At 44.6% G+C, this 21,504-nt stretch overlaps 1 protein-coding gene across 3 annotated transcripts in view; it reads left to right on the top strand.

Moving 5' to 3' along the window:
* LOC147748145 (complement C3-like) overlaps positions 1–21,504 on the top strand; it is a 1,551,795-nt gene that overhangs the window by 284,566 nt on the left and 1,245,725 nt on the right. For all 3 annotated transcript variants that reach the window (XM_086959014.1, XM_086959019.1, XM_086959009.1), the window contains exon 11: positions 17,744–17,890. In XM_086959014.1, coding sequence (XP_086815140.1) covers positions 17,744–17,890 — 147 coding nt within the window. The remainder of the gene's footprint in view (positions 1–17,743; positions 17,891–21,504) is intronic.

The raw sequence follows: 21,504 nt of genomic DNA, 5'->3' as shown, positions 1-21,504 counted from the left end.
CCATTCGTCAGGGTTCCAATCGAGCCCTGCCTTCGCAACAACCATACGCACTTTCCTGGTGTTAACTCTACCACGTCTGTGACGATACTTGTATTTAGCGATGCGCACAGCAGCCCTTTCGGCCACAGCCTGATACGTTTCCAACTTATCAGCAAGCAATTTATTCTGACATTGTTAAAGGCTAACATCATTTTGAATTTGAATAACTTATTCTTCAAAGGATTTAGTCTCACGCTGTAATCGAGAACATCGCTCATGTACAATCCTGTACGCATTCAATAAAATCCAACCTCTACTTCCAATATGGGAAGCTCTTCGCCTTTCGCCACCGGAACTTTCTGCAAGCACGCAACCACTTTAGCCGGCTCAGCATCCTCCAAACATGAATTCCAGTTCTCACTCAAACCAGTAGAATTAGCCCATTCATGAGCAAGCGCTTCATAAGCAGTCGACCCCCAACCCGGAATTTCCAAAGGCAATTGAAAGGTCGATTTCGTTCTTTTCAAAAACATTGTGCAATCTCAAGAGACACACAACAAGAAACAAGAAATATACAATCAACAAAACAGATATTCAAAAACCTTTCACGGCGAGGACCAACGGACTCTCAGACAGAATCACGAAGGAATACTCGCACCCTTCAATCGAAAAAGGTTTGTGACGCCAAGTGTAACGACCGGATTCTCAGAACAGGCAGCTCACCATCCGTGGCTAACCCAATCGTCACGTAACGGCACTCTTCTCAGGCCACTATTTACAAGACATCTAGAATACTCACCTGAGAAAGTGAAAAAGGAGCTATTTACATGCCTGTATAATCGAACATACCACTAACACCTAATGGATTCCATATCTTATCCTATACTTACCTCTTTTTATATTCTTTAACGTCTCCCGATGATATTTTCTATATTTATAGTCCCGTAGGACTGTTTCTATCTTTATAGTCCCGTTAGGTCTGCATCTTTAACGTCACCCGACGATCTCTTCAACGTCACCCGACGATCTCTTTAACGTCACCCGACAATCTCTTTAACGTCACCCGACGATATCTTTAACGTCACCCGACGATCTACACTAATAGGAATAACTAATAGGGATATACCTTCGAGAGTTATTTCCCAAATGAAGTTCACACTCTCCCCCAATCAACAGTTACCTTTGCAGAAGGGCATATCCCATCCTTCTGTATGTCAGCATCTGGTTAAAAGGAAAGGTTAATCTCATTCATGAAGACAACATTCAAAGATATTGATTATTAAATCTTTATTCTATAATCAAACATGACAGAATGAGCAAAAGGCAAATGAATTAAGTTAGTCGCTACCTATAACCTAAAAAGGGGAATAAAGATGAATAGTTAAATGCATTCTACAGTAAGCTCAGAACGCCTCACCTTAGACGTGTCTCTTTCCATCTCAGCAGCAGAGCTGATCCCTCTCTCTCTTGTTCTCTTCTATGCGCTTGGGACTCTGCTCTCCCTCTATGGCTCACGATTACACGTCTGCACCGCTATGCCTCGTCTACGCGGCCATGGTTCCAGAACACTCGAACCCTCTTCTGGTCTTGGTCTCTGCCACTCCTGTATGATGTCACTACATAACTTTCACTCACTCTCCTTCTTCACTTCAGGATTTCGATTAGCTGATGGTATAAATCTCTATGCACCAGCCTTTAGACCAACTTCTTTGGTCTTCTCCACATGTTGCTCTCTCTCTCTACTCTACTCGCTCCTTGATAATATAGAGCTCACTTTCTCTATGGAAAATTCCGGCATCAGGCCGACTCCCACCGAATTCCTGTACCAGTCCCGGCTCCCTCCGCCTTCCGCAGTGGCCACCTGCGTATTGCGTCCAGAGCCGGGAAGACAACTTCGATAAGGGCCAGTGTTGACCGGTTCCTCTCTAGCGAACAACAGGATGAATTCTAAACATTACCTTTACCCTGCAAGCGCCTCGGTTGTCCGAGGCAGGGATACAAAATGGCTTCTCTCTAGCTTTCGGGCCTGTAGGCCAGAGAAAACGGAAAAAGGCACTAAACACTGTCAAAGCACATAGTTAAGCCCTATAAATGAACGCAAATGGAATTAGGACTGAAATGGTAGTAAATTATAGTCACCACCAGTCTAAAAATAGACTAAAATTACCCTGTTGCTACAATCCTGTATCACATAAAAGTCAAATACCAGATGGAATTCTTCCCTCTATATCTACCTTTGGAAGCTATTATACTAAAATTTTGTGATCCTAAAGAAGGTGGTTGTTGGTATCATATGCCCACATTGAAAGGTCTGCTGACCGTTTGTTGGAGAACAGATCCCAGCCCACAACACTACAGCAGATAATAATTCAACCTGTATCTCTGTTGTTGCTCGCTCTTATGGATGTGTAGCTTGCTGGGACATTAGTATGCTTGTTTAGTATGCTAGTGTTTGAGTCTAAATGTATGTTGGAGTGAGAGGATTGGTGATGAGGGTAGTTCTTTTGTTATAGTAATACTTTGTTTTTATAGGAATGAAAGCAATCTTATCTCTGGTATAACAGCCATGTCACAATGTATAGAAAAAATTGTAATAATGTATTTGTAGACTGTTCAAATATTGTACACTGTTTGCCTATCAATAAATATGAATATGAGATATTTAGGAAAAAAAGACAATAAATCTGATCTTATGAGAAATTATGTAGATGTAATATTTTACTACAAATGGAACAGAACCATTAGCACTTAGTTAGTGTAGTAGAAGAATTTCAGGTCAAGTGGGTGTACCTTTTTTCTTCTTTAGTGCGGCGATTTGTGGCCTGTAGTCATCAAAAGTGAGCTGCAATCCGTGCGTAGAGAGCATTACCTTTGTCTGGTCGCTGGGGATGAGGGCCTGGGTGATGGTGCATTTTGAGCTTTGGGGTAGCCATTTGAATATCTAACAAAGCATGCGGAGGATGAAGAAGTAGAAGGAGGAGACACAGTTGACCTGAGTCATCATGGTTAGCTTGTTGTCCAGAATTATGCTTAGATTCATAGCCCAGTCAGTAGAGGTAGGAGTAGGTCTGAGTTCTGAGGGCCACCAGGGTTCGTCCCATGGGGAGTTTTTGTTTCCAAAGATGAGTGCCTCTGACTGGTCCATGTTGAGCTTCAGTCATTTGTCCTTCATCCAGTTGGGAACAGCTCTCATGCAATTGTAGTAGTTGGCCTTGGTGTTGGTGGAGTCTTTATAGAAGGAAAAGATGAGTTGTGTGTCATCAGCGTAGGAACTGATGTTGAATGCGTGGGTTTTGACGATGCTGGTCAGAGATGTCATTTAAGTGTTGAAGAGGGTAGGGATGAGCGAGGACCCTTAAGGTACTCCACAGGTAAACTCTTTGGGTTCAGAGATGAAGGGGGGGAAGGCAGACCTTTTTCAGTCTTCTGGTAACGAAAGAGGCAATCCACCTTATAGTGGCTCCTTGAATGCCTGTGTTGTGCAGCCTTGTGATGAGCGTGTGGTGGGAGACCATCTCAAAGGTTGCAGAGAGGTCTAGGAGGATCTGAGCCGCAGTCTCTCGTTGGTTGAGCAGAGCAAGGCAGACTATGGGAACAATCTTACACAGGGAGCACCAGGCAACTCACTATGAGACAACAAACGATCTGGAATTCAGCAGCCAGACTCATCCTCAATCTGAACTCTTATCGCAACTTAGGTAGCTACACTAGCTATCGATACACAAACACGCTCAATAAAAAATCCTCACACACACACTTTCAAAGTACTACACAACTTAGTCCCTATCTACCAGAACAGTTGCATCTCCTTCCACCAACCACCCAGACACATCCTCTCCACAGGACTCCTACTCGCATACTTCCCATGCATATACAGAATCAGATCAGGAGGGCTGGCATTCTTTTACTGCTCCTAAAGCTTGAGAGCCTCCTCCTGTCTTCCTGGCTTTTCAATCAACCATCCTCCCAAACGCATGGCTAGGCATACATGCCTGCTTAGTGCCAGGATAACCATGTGGGTGATAGTCTGTTTTATAAATAGACATAACATAACACAGTGGGAGATGGCACCAAAGGGAATGCAGTGCCTCACTGGTGATCATAGATTCGATTACATAATTGTTCATGAAATGTTTATTGAACTATGTGCTATTTTGTTTGCTGTCAGATAAAAGTACTTTCTTTTAAAAACATAAGTGCTTGGATGGACTTTAAATTATTATGTCTGTTGGTTGGCTGTCAATTGCTGAGTTCTTGCCTTCCACACAACCTCTATGGAAAGCTTCTGGCTTCTTGTCCTAACTGTCATGAGAGTCAGCTGTGGAGAGGATGTAATTGGCCCAGATTGCAGAGCCATGGTAGGGTCAACCTCAGGATATCAGTGACAAATGACCTCAATCACCACAGCTGTGGCCCAGTAGCCCCTGTCTGCCTTGCGGCTGGCTGACACCATCTGATGTCCATTATATTTTTGTACTAATCTGCTAATACTTTCTCTATACCCCTTACCATTTCAATCTCCTTTTACTCCACAAAACCTTGACTGTCTCCTGCCTTGTCTTTCACGTCTGCCATTGCAGGCATTCTAACTTAAACCCATATGAAATATTGTTATCAGGCTATTATTTTTCTAAATGTCTCCAGACTTTGTAATATTACTTACTTTTAATGTTTCTCTTTATCATGCTATTTGCATGTACCATTTACTGAAACAGCATAAGATCCTTTTTAGCGTTTGGAAAACTTTGGAGTTGGAGGCTTTTAATTGGCGTGGATTTTTCTCCTTCTCAGATAATAGAAGCCAAATAGTGTGGATCGACCTCATATTCCTCTGATTACAAAAACACTCAAATTTGGAGTCCTGCAGAGCTCACCTTTGAGCCCTACTTTATTCACTATTTATATGTCTCATCTGGCCCCATGAGTGGAGTCCTTTGGAACTCAGATACTTTCCTCTTATGACTACATTATGCAGCCGTATGTTTCTATTGAGAAAGATACAACTGAGGCTTAGGAAGCTTTCCAGAATTGTTTTGCTTCACAGCCCACCTATTGGCAGACAATTATGGGAACATCACTAAAGAGAGGCCTTGGGTCCAGCCATATGCTGAGAGCTTTGGGTACATGTTCTGATTAGGCAGAGGTTGTGTGTTTCCTCAAAAATCTGATTTACCTCAAAGCAGCTGTGATGATTTTGTTTATTTATTCAGCTACCTGAGCTTGAATTTTCAGGCACACAAGCTTGTCATTATGATGCTATTAAAATGTCTTACATAACTTGATAATGTATGTTATTTTTCTCTGGATGCAGTAAAGATGGGAGGAGGGCCATCATTAACCCACATGGAGTTTTAGGTCTGTGTTTACAGTGCAACTTTCACCTGACCTTACTTACTTACTGATGCCTACTCCCCCTCCTGCTGTATTGCTATCAACCAGGACACTCCACCCATTTCTGGACTTTTCTTTCAATCCGCCTCCAGATGTAACCCATCTCCTTGCAGTTAGCCTTGAGGCCTCGGCGCCAGGTGTTTCTTGGACTTCATCTTTTCTTTTTACTTGAGGGTTCCAGGTCAGGGCTTGAGTGGTGATGTTTGATGCAGGCTTGCAGAGGGTGTGGCCTATCCAGCCTCAGTGCCATTTCATGATTTCTTCACGGAGAGGGAATTGGAAAGGCTGATGCCATATGTTGTTGTTGATGATGGTGTTTGGTCAGCAGGTTTGGAGTATGTTCCTCAGATAGGTGTTTATGAAGGTTTGGACTTGTTGGTATTTTGTCATCCAAGTTTCTGCTCCAATCAGAAGGACCAATTTTATATTGGTGTTAAAAAGCCTGATCTTGGTTTGCAATGGTGGATTTTCTTTAGCTGAATGAAGGCATCCCTTGCTTTGCCTGTTATTGCCTCAATGTTGCGTCTGTGCACCCTGCTTGTCTATGACACAGCAGAGGTGGGTGAAGGCTGCAATCTCTTCCAGAAATAACAGGTGATGGACAGAATGCAGAACAATGTCATACATTCACCCCAGTACAGAGATCTGGGCCTAAATTTATCAGTGTTTTGCTCACCATGCCATTCCAGTTTGAACCCAGCCAAATGCAAATCAGTCTTGACCCTGTGCCCCATGGGAACAGTCCAGCCCGAACTGCCAAGCGAAGTCCTCCCTGGACTGAAAACAAGCATCCAAGGACCGGTTTCGGGCTTTCAGCCCTCATCAGTCTGGATAGCATGATTCCAGTGGCATGGAGAGCACGGGACTCACGTCTGAGCATACCCGTCCCACTCTGGGTGACAAATGCAAAAATAACAGGTGATAGACAGAATGCAGAACAATGTCATACATTCACCCCAGTACAGAGATATGGGCCTAAATCCATAGTTGTTTTGCTCACCATACCATTCCAGTTTGAAACCAGCCATATGCAAATCAGTCTGAACCCTGTGCCCCATGGGACCAGTCCAACCCGAACTGCCAAGCCAAGTCCTCCCTGGACTGGAAACAAGCGTCCACGGACTGGTTTCGGGCTTTCAGCCCTCATCAGCCTGGATAGCTTGAATCCAGTGGCATAGAGAGCACGGGACTCACGTCTGAGCATACCCGTCCCACTCAGGGTGACAAATGCAAAAATAACAGGTCGATGGACAGAATGCAGAACAATGTCATACATTCACCCCAGTACAGAGATCTGGACCTAAATCCATTGTTTTTTTGCTCACCATGCCATTCCAGTTTGAACCCAGCCCTATGCAAATCAGTCTTGACCCTGTGCCCCATGGGAACAGTCCAGCCCGAACTGCCAAGCCAAGTCCTCCCTGGACTGGAAACAAGCGTCCAAGGACAGGTTTCGGGCTTTCAGCCCTCATCAGCCTGGATAGCTTGATTCCAGTGGCATGGAGAGCACGGGACTCACGTCTGAGCATACCCGTCCCACTCGGGTGACAAATGCAAAATTAACAGGTGATGGACAGAATGCAGAACAATGTCATACATTCACCACAGTACAGAGATCTGGGCTTAAATCCATAATTCTTTTGCTCACCATGCCATTCCAGTTTGAACCCAGACATATGCAAATCAGTCTTGACCCTGTCCCCCATGGGAACTAGGGTGGTTTGGTGAGCAAAATAACGATGGATTAAACCCAGATCTGTGACTAGGGGTGAAGGTTTTGCCATTGTGCAACATTCCGTCCATCATTTTGTGTGTTTTGCTATTCACCCTATGTGGGAAGGGTATGCCCAGACGTGGGTCCTATGCTCACTAGGCCACTGGAGTCAAGCTATCCTGGCTGAAGACGGCTGATAGCCAGAAGCCGGTCCTGGGATGCTTGATTCCGGTCCAGGAAAGACATGGCTTGGCAGTTCGGGCTGGACTGTTCCCATGAGGCACAGGGTCAAGACTAATTTGCATATGGCCATGTCTGAATTGGGGTGGCTTGGTGAGCAAAATAACAATGGATTAAACCCAGATCTGTGACTGGGGGTGAATGTTTTGCCATTGTGCAACATTCCGTCCATCATTTTGTGTGTTTTGCTGTTCACCCTATGTGGGAAGGGTATGCCCAGACGTGGGTTCCGTGCTCACTAGGCCACTGGAGTCAAGCTATCCTGGCTGAAGACGGCTGATAGCCAGAAACCGGTCCTAGGATGCTTGATTCCGGTCCAGGAAAGACATGGCTTGGCAGTTCGGGCTGGACTGTTCCCATGAGGCACAGGGTCAAGACTGATTTGCATATGGCCATGTCTGAACGGGGGTAGCTTGGTGAGCAAAATAACGATGGATTAAACCCAGATCTGTGACTGGGGGTGAATATTTTGCAATTGTGCACCATTCCGTCCATCATTTTGTGTGCTTTGCTGTTCACCCTATGTGGGAAGGGTATGCCCAGATGTGGGTCCCGTGCTCGCTAGGCCACTGGAGTCAAGCTATCCTGGATGAAGACGGCTGATAGCCAGAAACTGGTCCTAGGATGCTTTATTCCGGTCCAGGAAAGACATGGCTTGGCAGTTCGGGCTGGACTGTTCCCATGAGGCACAGGGTCCAGACTGATTTGCATATGGCCATGTCTGAACTGAGGTGTCTCGGTGAGCAAAATGACGATGGATTAAACCGAAGATCTGTGACTGGGGGTGAATGGTTTGCCATTGTGCAACATTCCGTCCATCATTTTGTGAGTTTTGCTGTTCACCCTATGTGGGAAGGGTATGCCCAGACGTGGGTCCCGTGCTCACTAGGCCACTGGAGTCAAGCTATCCTGGCTGAAGACAGCTGATAGTCAGAAACCGGTCCTAGCATGCTTGATTCCGGTCCAGGAAAGACATGGCTTGGCAGTTCGGGCTTGACTGTCCCCTTGAGGCACAGGGTCAAGACTGATTTGCATATGGCCATGTCTGAACTGGGGTGCCTTGGTGAGCAAAATAACGATGGATTAAACCCAGATCTGTGACTGGGGGTGAATGTCTTGCCATTGTGCAACATTCCATCCATCATTTTGTGTCTTTTGCTGTTCACCCTATGTGGGAAGGGTATGCCCAGACGTGGGTCCCGTGCTCACTAGGCCACTGGAGTCAAGCTATCCTGTCTGAAGACGGCTGATTGCCAGAAACCGGTCCTAGGATGCTTGATTCCAGTCCAGGAAAGACATGGCTTGGCAGTTCGGGCTGGACGGTTCCCATGAGGCACAAGGTCAAGACGGATTTGCATATGGCCATGTCTGAACTGGGGTGTCTTGGTGAGCAAAATGACGATGGATTAAACCCAGTTCTGTGACTGGGGGTGAATGTTTTGACATTGTGCAACATTCCGTCCATCATTTTGTGCGTTTTGCTGTTCACCCTATGTGGGAAGGGTATGCCTAGACGTGGGTCCCGTGCTCACTAGGCCACTGGAGTCAAGCTATCCTGGCTGAAGATGGCTGATAGTCAGAAACCGGTCCTAGGATGCTTGATTCCGGTCCAGGAAAGACATGGCTTGGCAGTTCGGGCTTGACTGTTCCCATGAGGCACAGGGTCAAGACTGATTTGCATATGGCCATGTCTGAGCTGGGGTGCCTTGGTGAGCAAATAACGATGGATTAAACCCAGATCTGTGACTGGGGGTGAATGTTTTGCCATTGTGCAACATTCCATCCATCATTTTGTGTGTTTTGCTGTTCACCCTATGTGGGAAGGGTATGCCCAGACGTGGGTCCCTTGCTCACTAGGCCACTGGAGTCAAGCTATCCTGTCTGAAGACGGCTGATAGCCAGAAACCGGTCCTAGGATGCTTGATTCCGGTCCAGGAAAGACATGGCTTGGCAGTTCGGGCTGGACTGTTCCCATGAGGCACAAGGCCAAGACTGATTTGCATATGGCCATGTCTGAACTGGGGTGTCTTGGTGAGCAAAATGATGATGGATTAAACCCAGATCTGTGACTGGGGATGAATGTTTTGACATTGTGCAACATTCCGTCCATCATTTTGTGCGTTTTGCTGTTCACCCTATGTGGGAAGGGTATGCCCAGACGTGGGTCCCGTGCTCACTAGGCCACTGGAGTCAAGCTATCCTGTCTGAAGACGGCTGATAGCCAAAAACCGGTCCTAGGAAGCTTGATTCCGGTCCAGGAAAGGCATGGCTTGGCAGTTCGGGCTAGACTGTTCCCATGAGGCACAGGGTCAAGACTGATTTTCATATGGCCATGTCTGAACTGGGGTAGCTTGGTGAGCAAAATAACGATGGATTAAACCCAGATCTGTGTCTGGGGGTGAATGTTTTGCCATTGTGCAACATTCCGTCCATCATTTTGTGTTTTTTGCAATATCTTCCAGTGCATTGCCTACAAGAAAGGCCTTTTAACCTATGACAATATTATTTTACAGTTCTTTTTTCCACACAAATACATATCCATTCCGATTTACTTGTGATAGTTCACATTACTGTACAACATTCCTTCAAAGCTAGACCTACTGGCATTGTTAATGCTTGTTGAATGGAAGTTGGCCAGCAACCTTCAATGTAACACTGAGAAAACTGAGATGTTGTTGTTTGGCTCCCCTCAGCTCAGTGGGGGTTGTTTGTTGGCAGGAGCATACAGCCTCTCCCCTCCACTCCCCAACTACTATAGCTCGTAATCTGGGCATTAAGAGATCATCTGCTGAATATGACTCCACAGATTGCTGCGGTAGTTGGTTCACATTTTGCCCTAAAGAGATCTTTGAAAAGAAAAATGTGCCAGCTTACTTTTTAGTCACAGAGAAGAGTGATTCATTCTCTTAGCACATCTCGTTCAGACTACGCCATTATTCTGTAAATTCCTGCTGAAGAGGCTGCAAGTCATACAGAATGCAGCAGCCTGATTATTATTGAAGACCCTGAAGCAGTCATGGATCTCAACCTATCTGAAGGAGCTCCACTGGCTGTCAACTAGAGAAAGGGGATTATATTTAAAACCCTTGTTCTGGCACATAGAGCTTTTTATGGCTCTGGTCCGCTTTTCTCTTAAAAAGACTAAACCATTATCGTTTCAATAGAACCATTCGCTCCTCTGGAGCTGGACTGCCTTGAAGCCCTAAAATCAAATGCAAGAAGTGGAGAAGTTCGTCCTTTTCATGCTTAGCACCACATGCCTGGAATTGTCTCCCAATGCAGATCAAGGTCGAAGGTCAGTTCAGAAAGTCCCTTAAAGCTTGGTTGTTTAGAATTGCTTTCTCAGCATGGCTGTCTGACTGCATTAAGGTAGGGTGGAAGCCATTTTTCGTAGCACCGGGTCTCTACCTGGAGCAACTTTGCACTCTAGAAATGGATGGATTGATTGATTGATAAAGTGCTTTTGGGGACACTGTATAAATAATTTTTGAAAGACAGAGGCTGTAAACTTGCAATCTTGCTTGACATGGTGTTATAAATCACTGCTAATGCTGCCAATTAGATTTGAGAACATGTTCAAATGCAGGTTCATTTCTGCCTGAACAGCCCTAAACACTAGCAACCATGGAATAACATATTTTTCTTTCTATTGGTCTATTGGCCAGCTAGAACAGAAATGTACCTGTTGGTGAAGACCTTCAGAAAGCAGTAGATTAATCATTTTGCTAATTGTGCACTAACTGTAACAGTTTTGCCAAAAAACGCACAACTCAATGGATATAAACCTTTATATATCTAGAGAATGTGATTTACACATTTACACTACAGATACAAGATGTAGGGCCAGGTGTACTACTATATTTTGCGGTCGCAAACGCGAAATCGACCAGTTTGCGACCACAAAATCGGTCCGCCCCGTGTACAAACCCTATTTTGCGAGTCAGTATCGTATTACCGACTCGCAAAATAGGATTTGCGACTCACTATTAGGAAGGGTTGTGCCAAGGGCATCCCTTCCTTATGGCGAATCTCACTTAAATGTATGATTGTTTTGCGACCCCAATTGCGGTCGCAAAACACCCACAGCTTCCTACCTACTTCAAGTAGACCCCTTCTTGAGTGTGTGCGAAAATATTTTTTAAGAGCAGGCAGTGGTCTAATGGACCACTGCCTACTCTTAAAAATTAAACAGAAACGTTTTTCTTTTTTAAATGCATCCTGTTTTCCTTTGAGAAAAACAGGCTGTACTAAAAAGCAGTCACAGACATGGTGGTCTGCTGACCCCAACAGGCTACCATCCCTGGGGAGTGCTAGCCATTCCTAATGGGGTCGTAAATTGCACCCACCTTCAAAAACATTTCCATGCTTGACAACATCTTTCTCAGTGAAGTGTCGCTGAGAAGGTGCGAAGAATACAGAGTGCACAACTCCACAGCGAGTGATCAACATCCTCTATCCATCTTTGCAAACGTAAGCGCAACAATGCACAAGGTGCATATTTCAGCAGGCCAAATTCTCGCTATAACCAGCGACTCAGCATCATAAAAAGAATCAAATGGGGACTTTCCTGCCGGCCAACTATAGCCAATGGAAGCAGGTTACATCCACAACTGGCATCGAGACAAGCTGGACAGAAACAATGGTTTCACTAGTCAATGCTCTGAGTGCAGGAAGTATATCCCTATATAAAGGAAGACACATCCGAAAGGGGCCCACCCCCTCTCTGACAGAGAATTCAACAAGAGGAAAAAGAGGTGCGGTCAGGCAGAGTCCATCATAGGATAAAAAAGTGCACATGGACAGAAAGAAATATGCAAACTGTTAGAAAATGGCATAAAAAACGGAATTATATTAGAGGAGAAATGGAAACACATTCATGCCCTAATAGCACCCAATAGAAACAGAATTTTGGAGATATGGCAGCAGCCTCCACGGCGTAGTCCACACAGAGAATGCCGTACCTGCCAACGAATGGGCAGCACATGCAACAAAGCTCTATGTTGATCCAGAAAAAACTTTGGATAATCCCATGGATGTGGAGAGCTGTCACCCAGGTGATTCTAATTCGAGGGCCCCTCATATGCTCAGCCTGCTTAATTAATGCTTTCTCCCATTGACAGTCCGGGAATCATAGAAAGGCTCCATCTTGCACCCCATCTACAAAAAGGGTGACGCATCATAAGCAAGGAACTATAGACTGATCGCCTTGTTGGACATTAATGGGAAAGTGTTTGCAAAAGTGCTCCTGAAAGAACTAGAGGCCTGGATAAATAAAAGTTACATTATACCTCAATACCAGACAGGATTCCGGCCCAATTCATCCAAGCTGGACAATGCTATCTCCCTGTCACACCCGGCAACACAACCCACAGTGGTCGCCTCCACACCGATCTCCACCTATTTTTTTTATTACAGTGCAGCTTTTGACGGCATTGACCACTACATTCTCTGGGCCGAACTTGCAAAGTGGGGCATACATAGGAAGCTTTTGGCGGCCATCATGACTCTCCACACGGGCGTATGGGTTTGCACCAAGCTCTCGCAGACTCATGTGACGGCCAAGATCTATACCAACAAAGGGCTAAAACAGGGCTGTGTGATTGCTCCTACCTTGGTTAACCTTTACACTGCAGATCTGGGTGAGGAGCTATTCAAAGTCAACATCTTTCTACCCAAATTAGATCATCTTAGGCTCCCCATCATTCAATAAGTGGACAATGTGGCTACTTTATCACACCAGAATTGGTATAAAAGCGGCATTGGAGGCATTACAAAATGGAAAATAATTCTGCACCAATGCCACAAAAAGGAAAGTCCTGGTCTTCGATCAAAAAAACCTAAAAAGCACCTGCTGCAATGGTACCATGGACCACTAAGGATCACCACTACCAACAAATACAATAACATGGGAATAAAATTTATTGACAACGGGAGAACAAATTTGCAGGCCAAGGGGCTCGAAGCAAAGGCGGCCAAGGTTACACATGGGGTATGCAAATAAAATCACAAGCTCGAAAGTCATTCTGTAGAGGGTATCCGACGCGTCATGCAAGCAAAACTGATTCCCACACTGAGCTACGGCTCCACGTCTTCCTGGGTCAACTCATCGAAAAACTGGAGCGACTGTACCTAATGGCCTACCGAAAGGTATTCAATCTTCCCTACTCAACTAGGCGCACACTGATTCGTTTGGAGTTCAACATTTCAATGATGAACATCGAATTTAAAAAATACATCATTCAACTTTACTACAGGGTGACCAAGGTGCGTACTGAAACAATTAGGGAAGCATTACAATCAGTTTTTCAGTACAACAACAGCCTTTGGGCTGGGTACCTCTCAAAGGCAAATGAGACACTGGGCTGGCCCCCAGAGACTATAACCGACACACCTTCAACAATGGCCAGCCTGAAAATCCTGCTAAAGAAACAGGGCAAATTCACCTCAAGGTTACAGGACCTCAAACAAATCAGGCACATCCCTGGTGCAGAGGACCTTGCCTACTCACATAAAACTACAGTAAGTCAACTATATCTGAAAGCAGTGCTTGGTAGGACAGCCCTACAGAACATACTGAGAACTAGGCTCCGTACACTGCCAATTTGGAACTACAGAACCCACTGGAAACATGGGATGTCACCTTTGTCAATATCACACAGAATCAGCCAAGCACATCATCTGCTGCTGCCCAGTGCTGCTGGGACAAATTCACCTATATCTAAGAACTCTGCTTTTGCAAAATTGTGTGAGAACATGCCTAAAGGTCCTAACGCTTATTTTTACCACTACAGAACCAATGGCCCTTGCACGAATCAGCAAATTCCACATAGAAGCAGCAAGGATTTTAAAAACAACCCAAGTAATGGAGACAAGTGTCCGCAAAATACATGCCGCTGTTCACCAAGAGCTGCAGAAACATCGATTGGAGGAGCTTCCTATACAAACTGGCCTCAATGATCTCACTCATGCGCACCGCACCTTCGATTTTCAAGGCGCACACTGGCACGCATCAAGGATGCACCACTCTAGGGCCCGTATACGGTGCTTACTCTCCATCCAGCACCTTATCGATCTCTGGCATAATTCTTTAAAGAGGCCTTTCTGCACTTCCATGCACCATATAGACCAACACCTCACACAGCATACAGACAGTGATTCTAATATCAGACTCTTATTGACCCGGGCAAAGTATCACCTTCTATCTGTCACATTAACCTTGATACTCATGCATGCACAACTTAACTCCATGCATGCTTGCACGCCACAAAATTGCATGACTGCGGACTCCATAGCCTTGCCTTTGTGTAGTGTCGTTCCACCCTGTACTCGCCACATAAAACACTCTTGAGCCCTCATCTCAGGTGGCTGCTAACCTCGCTTGGCGATAAATGCTGCGACACCTCAAACTTTTATATGGCATTATTTAATGGCACAATTTATATTGTCTTTTATATTTTATATTTAGTGTCTTTTCTATGTTATCAGTGTTGCAAAATATTTTAAGTAATCATACAATATAGATCATTCATTCAAAGTACAACTGCCTCAAGAATATTAATGAGGCAGTGGGAGAAAGTGCCATCTTCCTTGCATGGTATGCCCCCACCTTTTGCTGAACTGCTGATGTGCTTTGACTGAGTGCGCCCAGGGCACCTGCCAATCAGGTGCCCAGGGCCTGTGTTCCTTCCCTAAAACTGTATTGAAGCTAAAACCCAATTGTCATCTCTGGCCACATGTCAGCCCCTGTAAATGGCACCATGGGTACCCACGGCATTGTGACCAGAGAAGACCCCTAAGGACTGCCGCACTTATTGTGCCACCCTTAGGAGCCCTGCACCTTGACACACACACACTACTGTTGCAGGCTGATTGTCCTGGTGCAGAACTAAACAAAGAGTCGACATGACACACATCCCTGTGTGCCATGCCCACAAATCCACTGCCCTGGCATACATTAGTCACCTCTATAGCTGGGTGCCCTATGCCAGTGATGTGGGCACAGGTGCATGAGCTTTGTGCCCCTACAGTATCCAGGGCCATTCCTGGGCACTGTAAGTGCATTGATGCCATTTAAGAGTATATGGTGCTGGGCGGTTGTCATTACGAACTCCACTGCACCATAATGGCCACACTGAAGCCTGACAAGTTTGATACCAAACTTCTCAGCACATTAAACCCACACGGATGCCAGTGTGGGATTTAATGTAAAAGGCACTACAGAGGGCATCTTAGAGATGCCCCCTGAAATCTGACCTACAATTGTCTGGGAGGTTGCCTGGGCACACAGCAGACATGTTGCTGGACCCCTGGGTGGAGAGTCCCCGCTCTCCTGGGCCTGCAACAATACACATCCTGGGTGAGGTGCTAGGTCTCCTCCCCTAGGATAGGCAGGGGGAAGTTTCAAAGGCATGCTGCCTTTGTGAGCTTCTCCAGGCCACTTGCTGTACTCAGTCACTGGTCCCCACCAGTTCTGACCCCCACTCTGGCGGGAAACCCTACTTCTGGAAAGGGGGTGTGTCAGCCTGTGCCAACTCCACCCCTCAGGTGGGAGAGGCAAGGTGAAGCACAACTCCGGGCTACCGCCATCTTGAGGTTGGGGAGCCCTACCCACTCACAGCTAGGCTCCTGCCCCCTCCCACAGGAGAGGAGCAGGTTAGGGGGTGTACTCACCCCAGGACAGGGACCTGGTCCCTGCCCGCACCCTACCTGTAACGCCCCTACATTTAGTACTTAGGGGCACCCTGAACCTTCCTCTTATAGACTGGGACTCCCATGAACAGTGGTTCTGCTCAAACAGCGATACCCCTGGTGCCAGCAAGGAACCGCGAATCCAGCCCACTCTGCACCCGCCGAGCCCAGCCTGTGCCCAAGTGGACAAAGACCCTGGCAATTATTTATGCCTTTTATTTAATGCTGATTTATAAGCATTAAATAAAGGGCATAAATAATTGCCAAGATAAACGTATAAAGTTTTGTTTATCTTTCTTCACATCAAAAAAACTCTTTGAAGTAACTTTGAGGGACAGGCACCTTCTTTATGTGCTTAACTATTTGGCCCAGCCTACCCCCTAATCCCTAGGGCCTAACCCCTCCTTTTGCGCATCTTTTAGCCCACCACAAACCATGAAAAGTAATTTTTACCATACTTACCAGTAACCTGAATTTTCTTCCATAGGAAACCATTGACTGTTCTGCTGTGAAATTTCTTCTGTCAATTTTTGCAAACTACAAATATTCTTTAAAAGTCGTACCAACTACTAAAACTTAATTACTTACCTATCTTAGATAGATGTCCCAGTGCTGAACCTAGGAGTCCAGTACTGGATTACAAAAGTAACTGAACATACTTTATCTGCAAATTGAATTTCATTCCATAGGATAACATTGGTAATTTCAACTGAAAAAGTTTTGAAGTGTCAACTTTTAAAATACAATAATATTCCTTAAAAATAACTAGTGTAAACAAAACACTTTTACTTAACTGTTTACAGGACATGTCCCAGGACTGAATCTAGGATCCAGTCTTGTGGTTAGAAAAGTAATCTACAAAGTAATTAATTGCATTTAACTGGAAATTCCCATTGAGCTCAATGTTACATTGTGTTAGCAATTGTGTTGCCTATTGCAACAAGCTGTAAGTATTGCATTCAAAAAGTCTAATACCTATTTGAAAAGTATTTAACTAAAGTAACTCATTCTGAGAAAGTATATTTTGATACCTTGTTATTTCTAAAAGAAAACAACTATATCTTTTGATACAAAACAATTGACCTAGAGTTCAGTTCTTGAGTGTGTGAGACCATTTGCTGACTTAGTGGGTACAACAAATGCTTTACACTGTCCTCTGATACTGCCTTACTGCTCGACCAAGCTACCACTTTAGAGAGTAAGGTTATATCTAACTTTTGCCTCTACCAAACCTCTGGAGACTGGGGACTCTATATACACTGTACCTTACTTTGGTCCAGTATATATAGAGCCACTTTCCTACAGGTAGGCAATTTGTGACCCCATTAGGAATCGCAAACAGTGTCTGAGAAACTGTTGCAAATTCCTATGTGCAAATCGCAAATTGGGAGTTGCAAAACAACACAACTTGCGACTTGCAAATTGATAGGGTCGTACTTCAGGCCCATAGACATCTTTTAAAACATTTATTGATGACATTGTATTTGGTTTCTCTACATACATAAAGGAAAGAAGGCTGTACCGAAATATGGAAATTCAGATTTTCTCCCATTCTCTTTTCACTCTTTTAGGTACATAAAAGAGAAAAATAATATGAACTGTGATTTCTTTAGTTGGGGACTAGCCTCGATAACTACATTTAAATGAATCGTGAAAAATGTCATTGCATGATGGTGCTCTAATTGTTCCCATCTTCTTTATTCTCTTCCCCATTTATTATATATAATTTAGGTGGTGGTGACCAACCCAGACGAATCACCTGTTCGTGGCCTTTTGGTCAGTTGTGAATCTACAAAGACTCCAAGTCGCACAAATGAAGATGGAGTAGCATCAATAACACTAAATCTTGGAAGTGAAAGTGGAAATTTACAAATAAAGGTAAATCGCACGAATGCTTTGGCCCTATGTGTACGCATATTTATTTTATATTCATTTTTTGAGGATCCTTTGCTCCAGAACACTGGCTAAAATTTAAAAAAAAATAGTGTGTTTGTTAGAGTTGGGTATAGACAAAGGGTTGTACCCAGAAAGTGTCACTGGGACCTGGGCTATCAAAGTGATAAGAGGAAGGGGTCCCAGTAATCAAAGAACAATTTACTACATAATAACAAAATAAATCAACCAAGAAACAAATCTGTTCACATTGTTTTAATCACAATGTGAAATGTATATAACAAATATATAATTTTGTCACAGAACGTGAACACGATTTTACAGTGCCCCAGGTATAGTAAGGAAACAAGGGAAGGGGGAGTGATCCTGTGAGGAGGAAGTGGAGGGAAGGAGGAAGAAATTCTCAAGTGACAGTATTAATCAAAATATGTACATCATTTATCCTCACTACACAGTGTGTGTAGAGATAGGGACCACAAGGTTCAAATAGTTATTTCCACAGAACAACATACTCCACAGAGTTCAGAAAATGAAAACAATGGGGCGTGGAGTTGGTAATGCGAATAGCTGTCGACGTTTCGACCCCCTAGTATGCAGGTAGAGTTGCTATCCTTGCTGTGGGGTCTTCATCAGGACAGGGGTGGGGACACCTATTTAATATAAATGTAAAAATTAGTGTAGGAAGACAAATCCCTATGTTATTCCATTGGAAAGCACATCGGTATTAATAGCAAGTGGTGGAGGGGAAAAGTCATTGCTGTGCCAAAGAATTAGCGTGAATTAAACTGGTACGCCATATGGAAAATGTGCGCAAGAATAATTGGCAATTTAATCAGGAGCGCATGAGGGAAAATGGAATAGCGCTCAGTGAACAGATTAATCTGAAGGTTTTTACGAAAGAAGGAAAAGCAGCCAGTCCGGGTGGGAAGGCGGCAGACAGACATCTCAGCGTGAGAATAATTGGCAATTTAAACAGGAGCGCATGACGGACAGTGGAATAGCGCTCGGTGAACAGAATGAATCTGAAGATTTGTACGAAAGAAGGAAAAGCAGCCAGTCCGGGTGGGAAGGCAGCAAACAGACATCTCAATGCCCACTGAAGGGTAATCAATATGGGCAAGTACGAGCAATATCCAGATATGGCAGATTAATTAAAACTTACTACAAAGTGGTATTCAAAAAGACCGTTGTGCAGTCTATTGGCGCGGTCCACATAAATCGTCAATGGTGATGATACTGTTAATATGCAAACAAGGCCAACAGTTAGACCTAGTTGAAGGTAGGCCAATAAGTTAAAAAATCTAACCTAATCAGGAGGGTGAACTTACCACAAGTTGGTATAAGGACGACCCCGGGTTAATCAATTAACATGGTCCAAAGTATCGTCAAATGAAGCGGAACTGCAGAGAGTATAAATAATTGAGGGGAACCATTACCACAACGGGCTGGATAAATCATAACAGTCCGAGTGAGACAGGGATTGCACTCACCTAGAAGACTGAAAAACGCGATCAAACGTGGGATCGTGTGGCGGTCTGGTCAAGTCAGACAAGGGCTCCGTGATTATTCTGAGGAGAAAGGGCGAAAAGCTGTTGAAAACCGCCCGTGTCGGGGTAATCATTCCAGCAAATACAGGCACGCACAAACAAACACGCTTACCGGTCAAGGAAATGAATCGCGTCCCGCAACGAGCTCAATTCGCAATGGCGAGGCTCAATTCCGGGTTTGGCGATATCTTCATGGCGATGAGGTCACGTGGTGCGGGGCACCCGTGTAAACATAATAGACAGACTAGGGTGCAATGCCGTAGCAGGGTTAATTAGAACTGTCTACTTGGAACCGGGTCTGATGATGAAACGGTGATTTAATAGTGAAAATGTTTAGGAAGAACCCGTCTAAAATAAACATAATGGAATGACATTCTAGACCATGATTTTACAGAGTCAAGGGCCCCGCTGTGTGGGTATCGATACTGAGCATACATCAAGTGATTGCCGCCAGTGCAGGGGCTGTATGAAATCACATAATTCAAACATGGCTGGTTTTAACGCGCTGGACAGACACAGCACTCCGTGCATTCAGTGAAAGACAATTGTTATTATAACCGGCACAGTTGACATCATCTATTACTGCTAATGAACGGCAATGGATATAAATAGGTCAATTTGTACCAACATGATAAACATGGAGCAGCGTACCTCTCACATGAGGGTAAAAGCTACAAATCAATATGATCCTAGAGACATATATTGGATAAATAATTTTAGTGCCCAAATTGTTGATAAATTAAATGATAAGTTAGTGCTGCCATCATAGGCGTGGGACATGGCGTACCTCTCACAAGAGGGTAAAGGCCATCCAATGTCCTACTCCAAGTTGAAAGTCACAAAAACAGGATGGTGGCGTACCTCTAAACAAAAGGGTAAAGGCCACATAGGAATTATATGTCTACCAGCATTATAACAACCACATGACATTGGATCAGGTAGAGGATAAGGTTGCCAATTGAGAGAAAGAGCTATCTTGCTCATTGAGCCCATTCTCAATGGAATCAAACTTTAACATCCATTTCAGCTCTCTCGTATTTAAGATAGTGGCGATATTGCCACCCCGGGGTCCTAAGGTGGCTCTTTCAAGGATTACCCATCTCAAACTCTCTGGTGTGTGACCGGCTGTGGAAAAATGTTCAACCAAAATGCACCTGGTGCTGGGCACCTGACCCTACTCATATGCTGAAGGATCCTAGCCTTAGCTTTCTGCTGTGTCTGACCAACATATATCACTGAACATGGACATATAATGGCGTATATAATGTTTGATGAGTTACAGTTGGTGTGTGTTCTTAACGGAACTTTATGATCACGATAAATGAATTCCTTGGTTTGAATGGCACTGTCGCATGCTTTGCACTGACCACACCTGAAGTAGCCCACAATAGCTGGCAGATTCCAAAGGGTTGCGACCGTGGGATCGTCTCTGGTCTTCAAGAAGGAGCGAACTACATGATCCTTAACACTCCGTGCTTTTTTGAATGCATGCAAAGGCGGGTTAGATTGCTCAATATCATCTGATATCAATTCCCAGTGGCGGTTGATAATGCGTTTAATTCTGTTACTCTGGGTGTTAAAGGTGGTAACGCATACAATCCTGTCTTGCTGCTCATCCTTGTCAGTTTTGGGGGTGAGCAACTCCTCACGAGGATAGAACCACGCTCTTTTCCTCGCTCGCTTAAGTAGTCGTTTAGGGTATCCCCTACTCAGGAGTCGTTGTTTGAGTTCTTCCGATTCAGTGAAATAATGGAGTGTTAAGGATCATGTAGTTCGCTCCTTCTTGAAGACCAGAGACGATCCCACGGTCGCAACCCTTTGGAATCTGCCAGCTATTGTGGGCCACTTCAGGTGTGGTCAGTGCAAAGCATGCGACAGTGCCATTCAAACCAAGGAATTCATTTATCGTGATCATAAAGTTCCGTTAAGAACACACACCAACTGTAACTCATCAAACATTATATATGCCATTTTATGTCCATGTTCAATGATATATGTTGGTCAGACACAGCAGAAAGCTAAGGCTAGGATCCTTAAGCATATGAGTAGGGT

The sequence above is a fragment of the Lissotriton vulgaris genome, chromosome 1_1 (genome assembly GCF_964263255.1).
Source record: "Lissotriton vulgaris chromosome 1_1, aLisVul1.2, whole genome shotgun sequence".
NCBI lineage: Eukaryota > Metazoa > Chordata > Amphibia > Caudata > Salamandridae > Lissotriton > Lissotriton vulgaris.
Note: the sequence above shows the minus strand (reverse complement) of the source record. Positions and strands in the feature narration are given on the sequence as shown.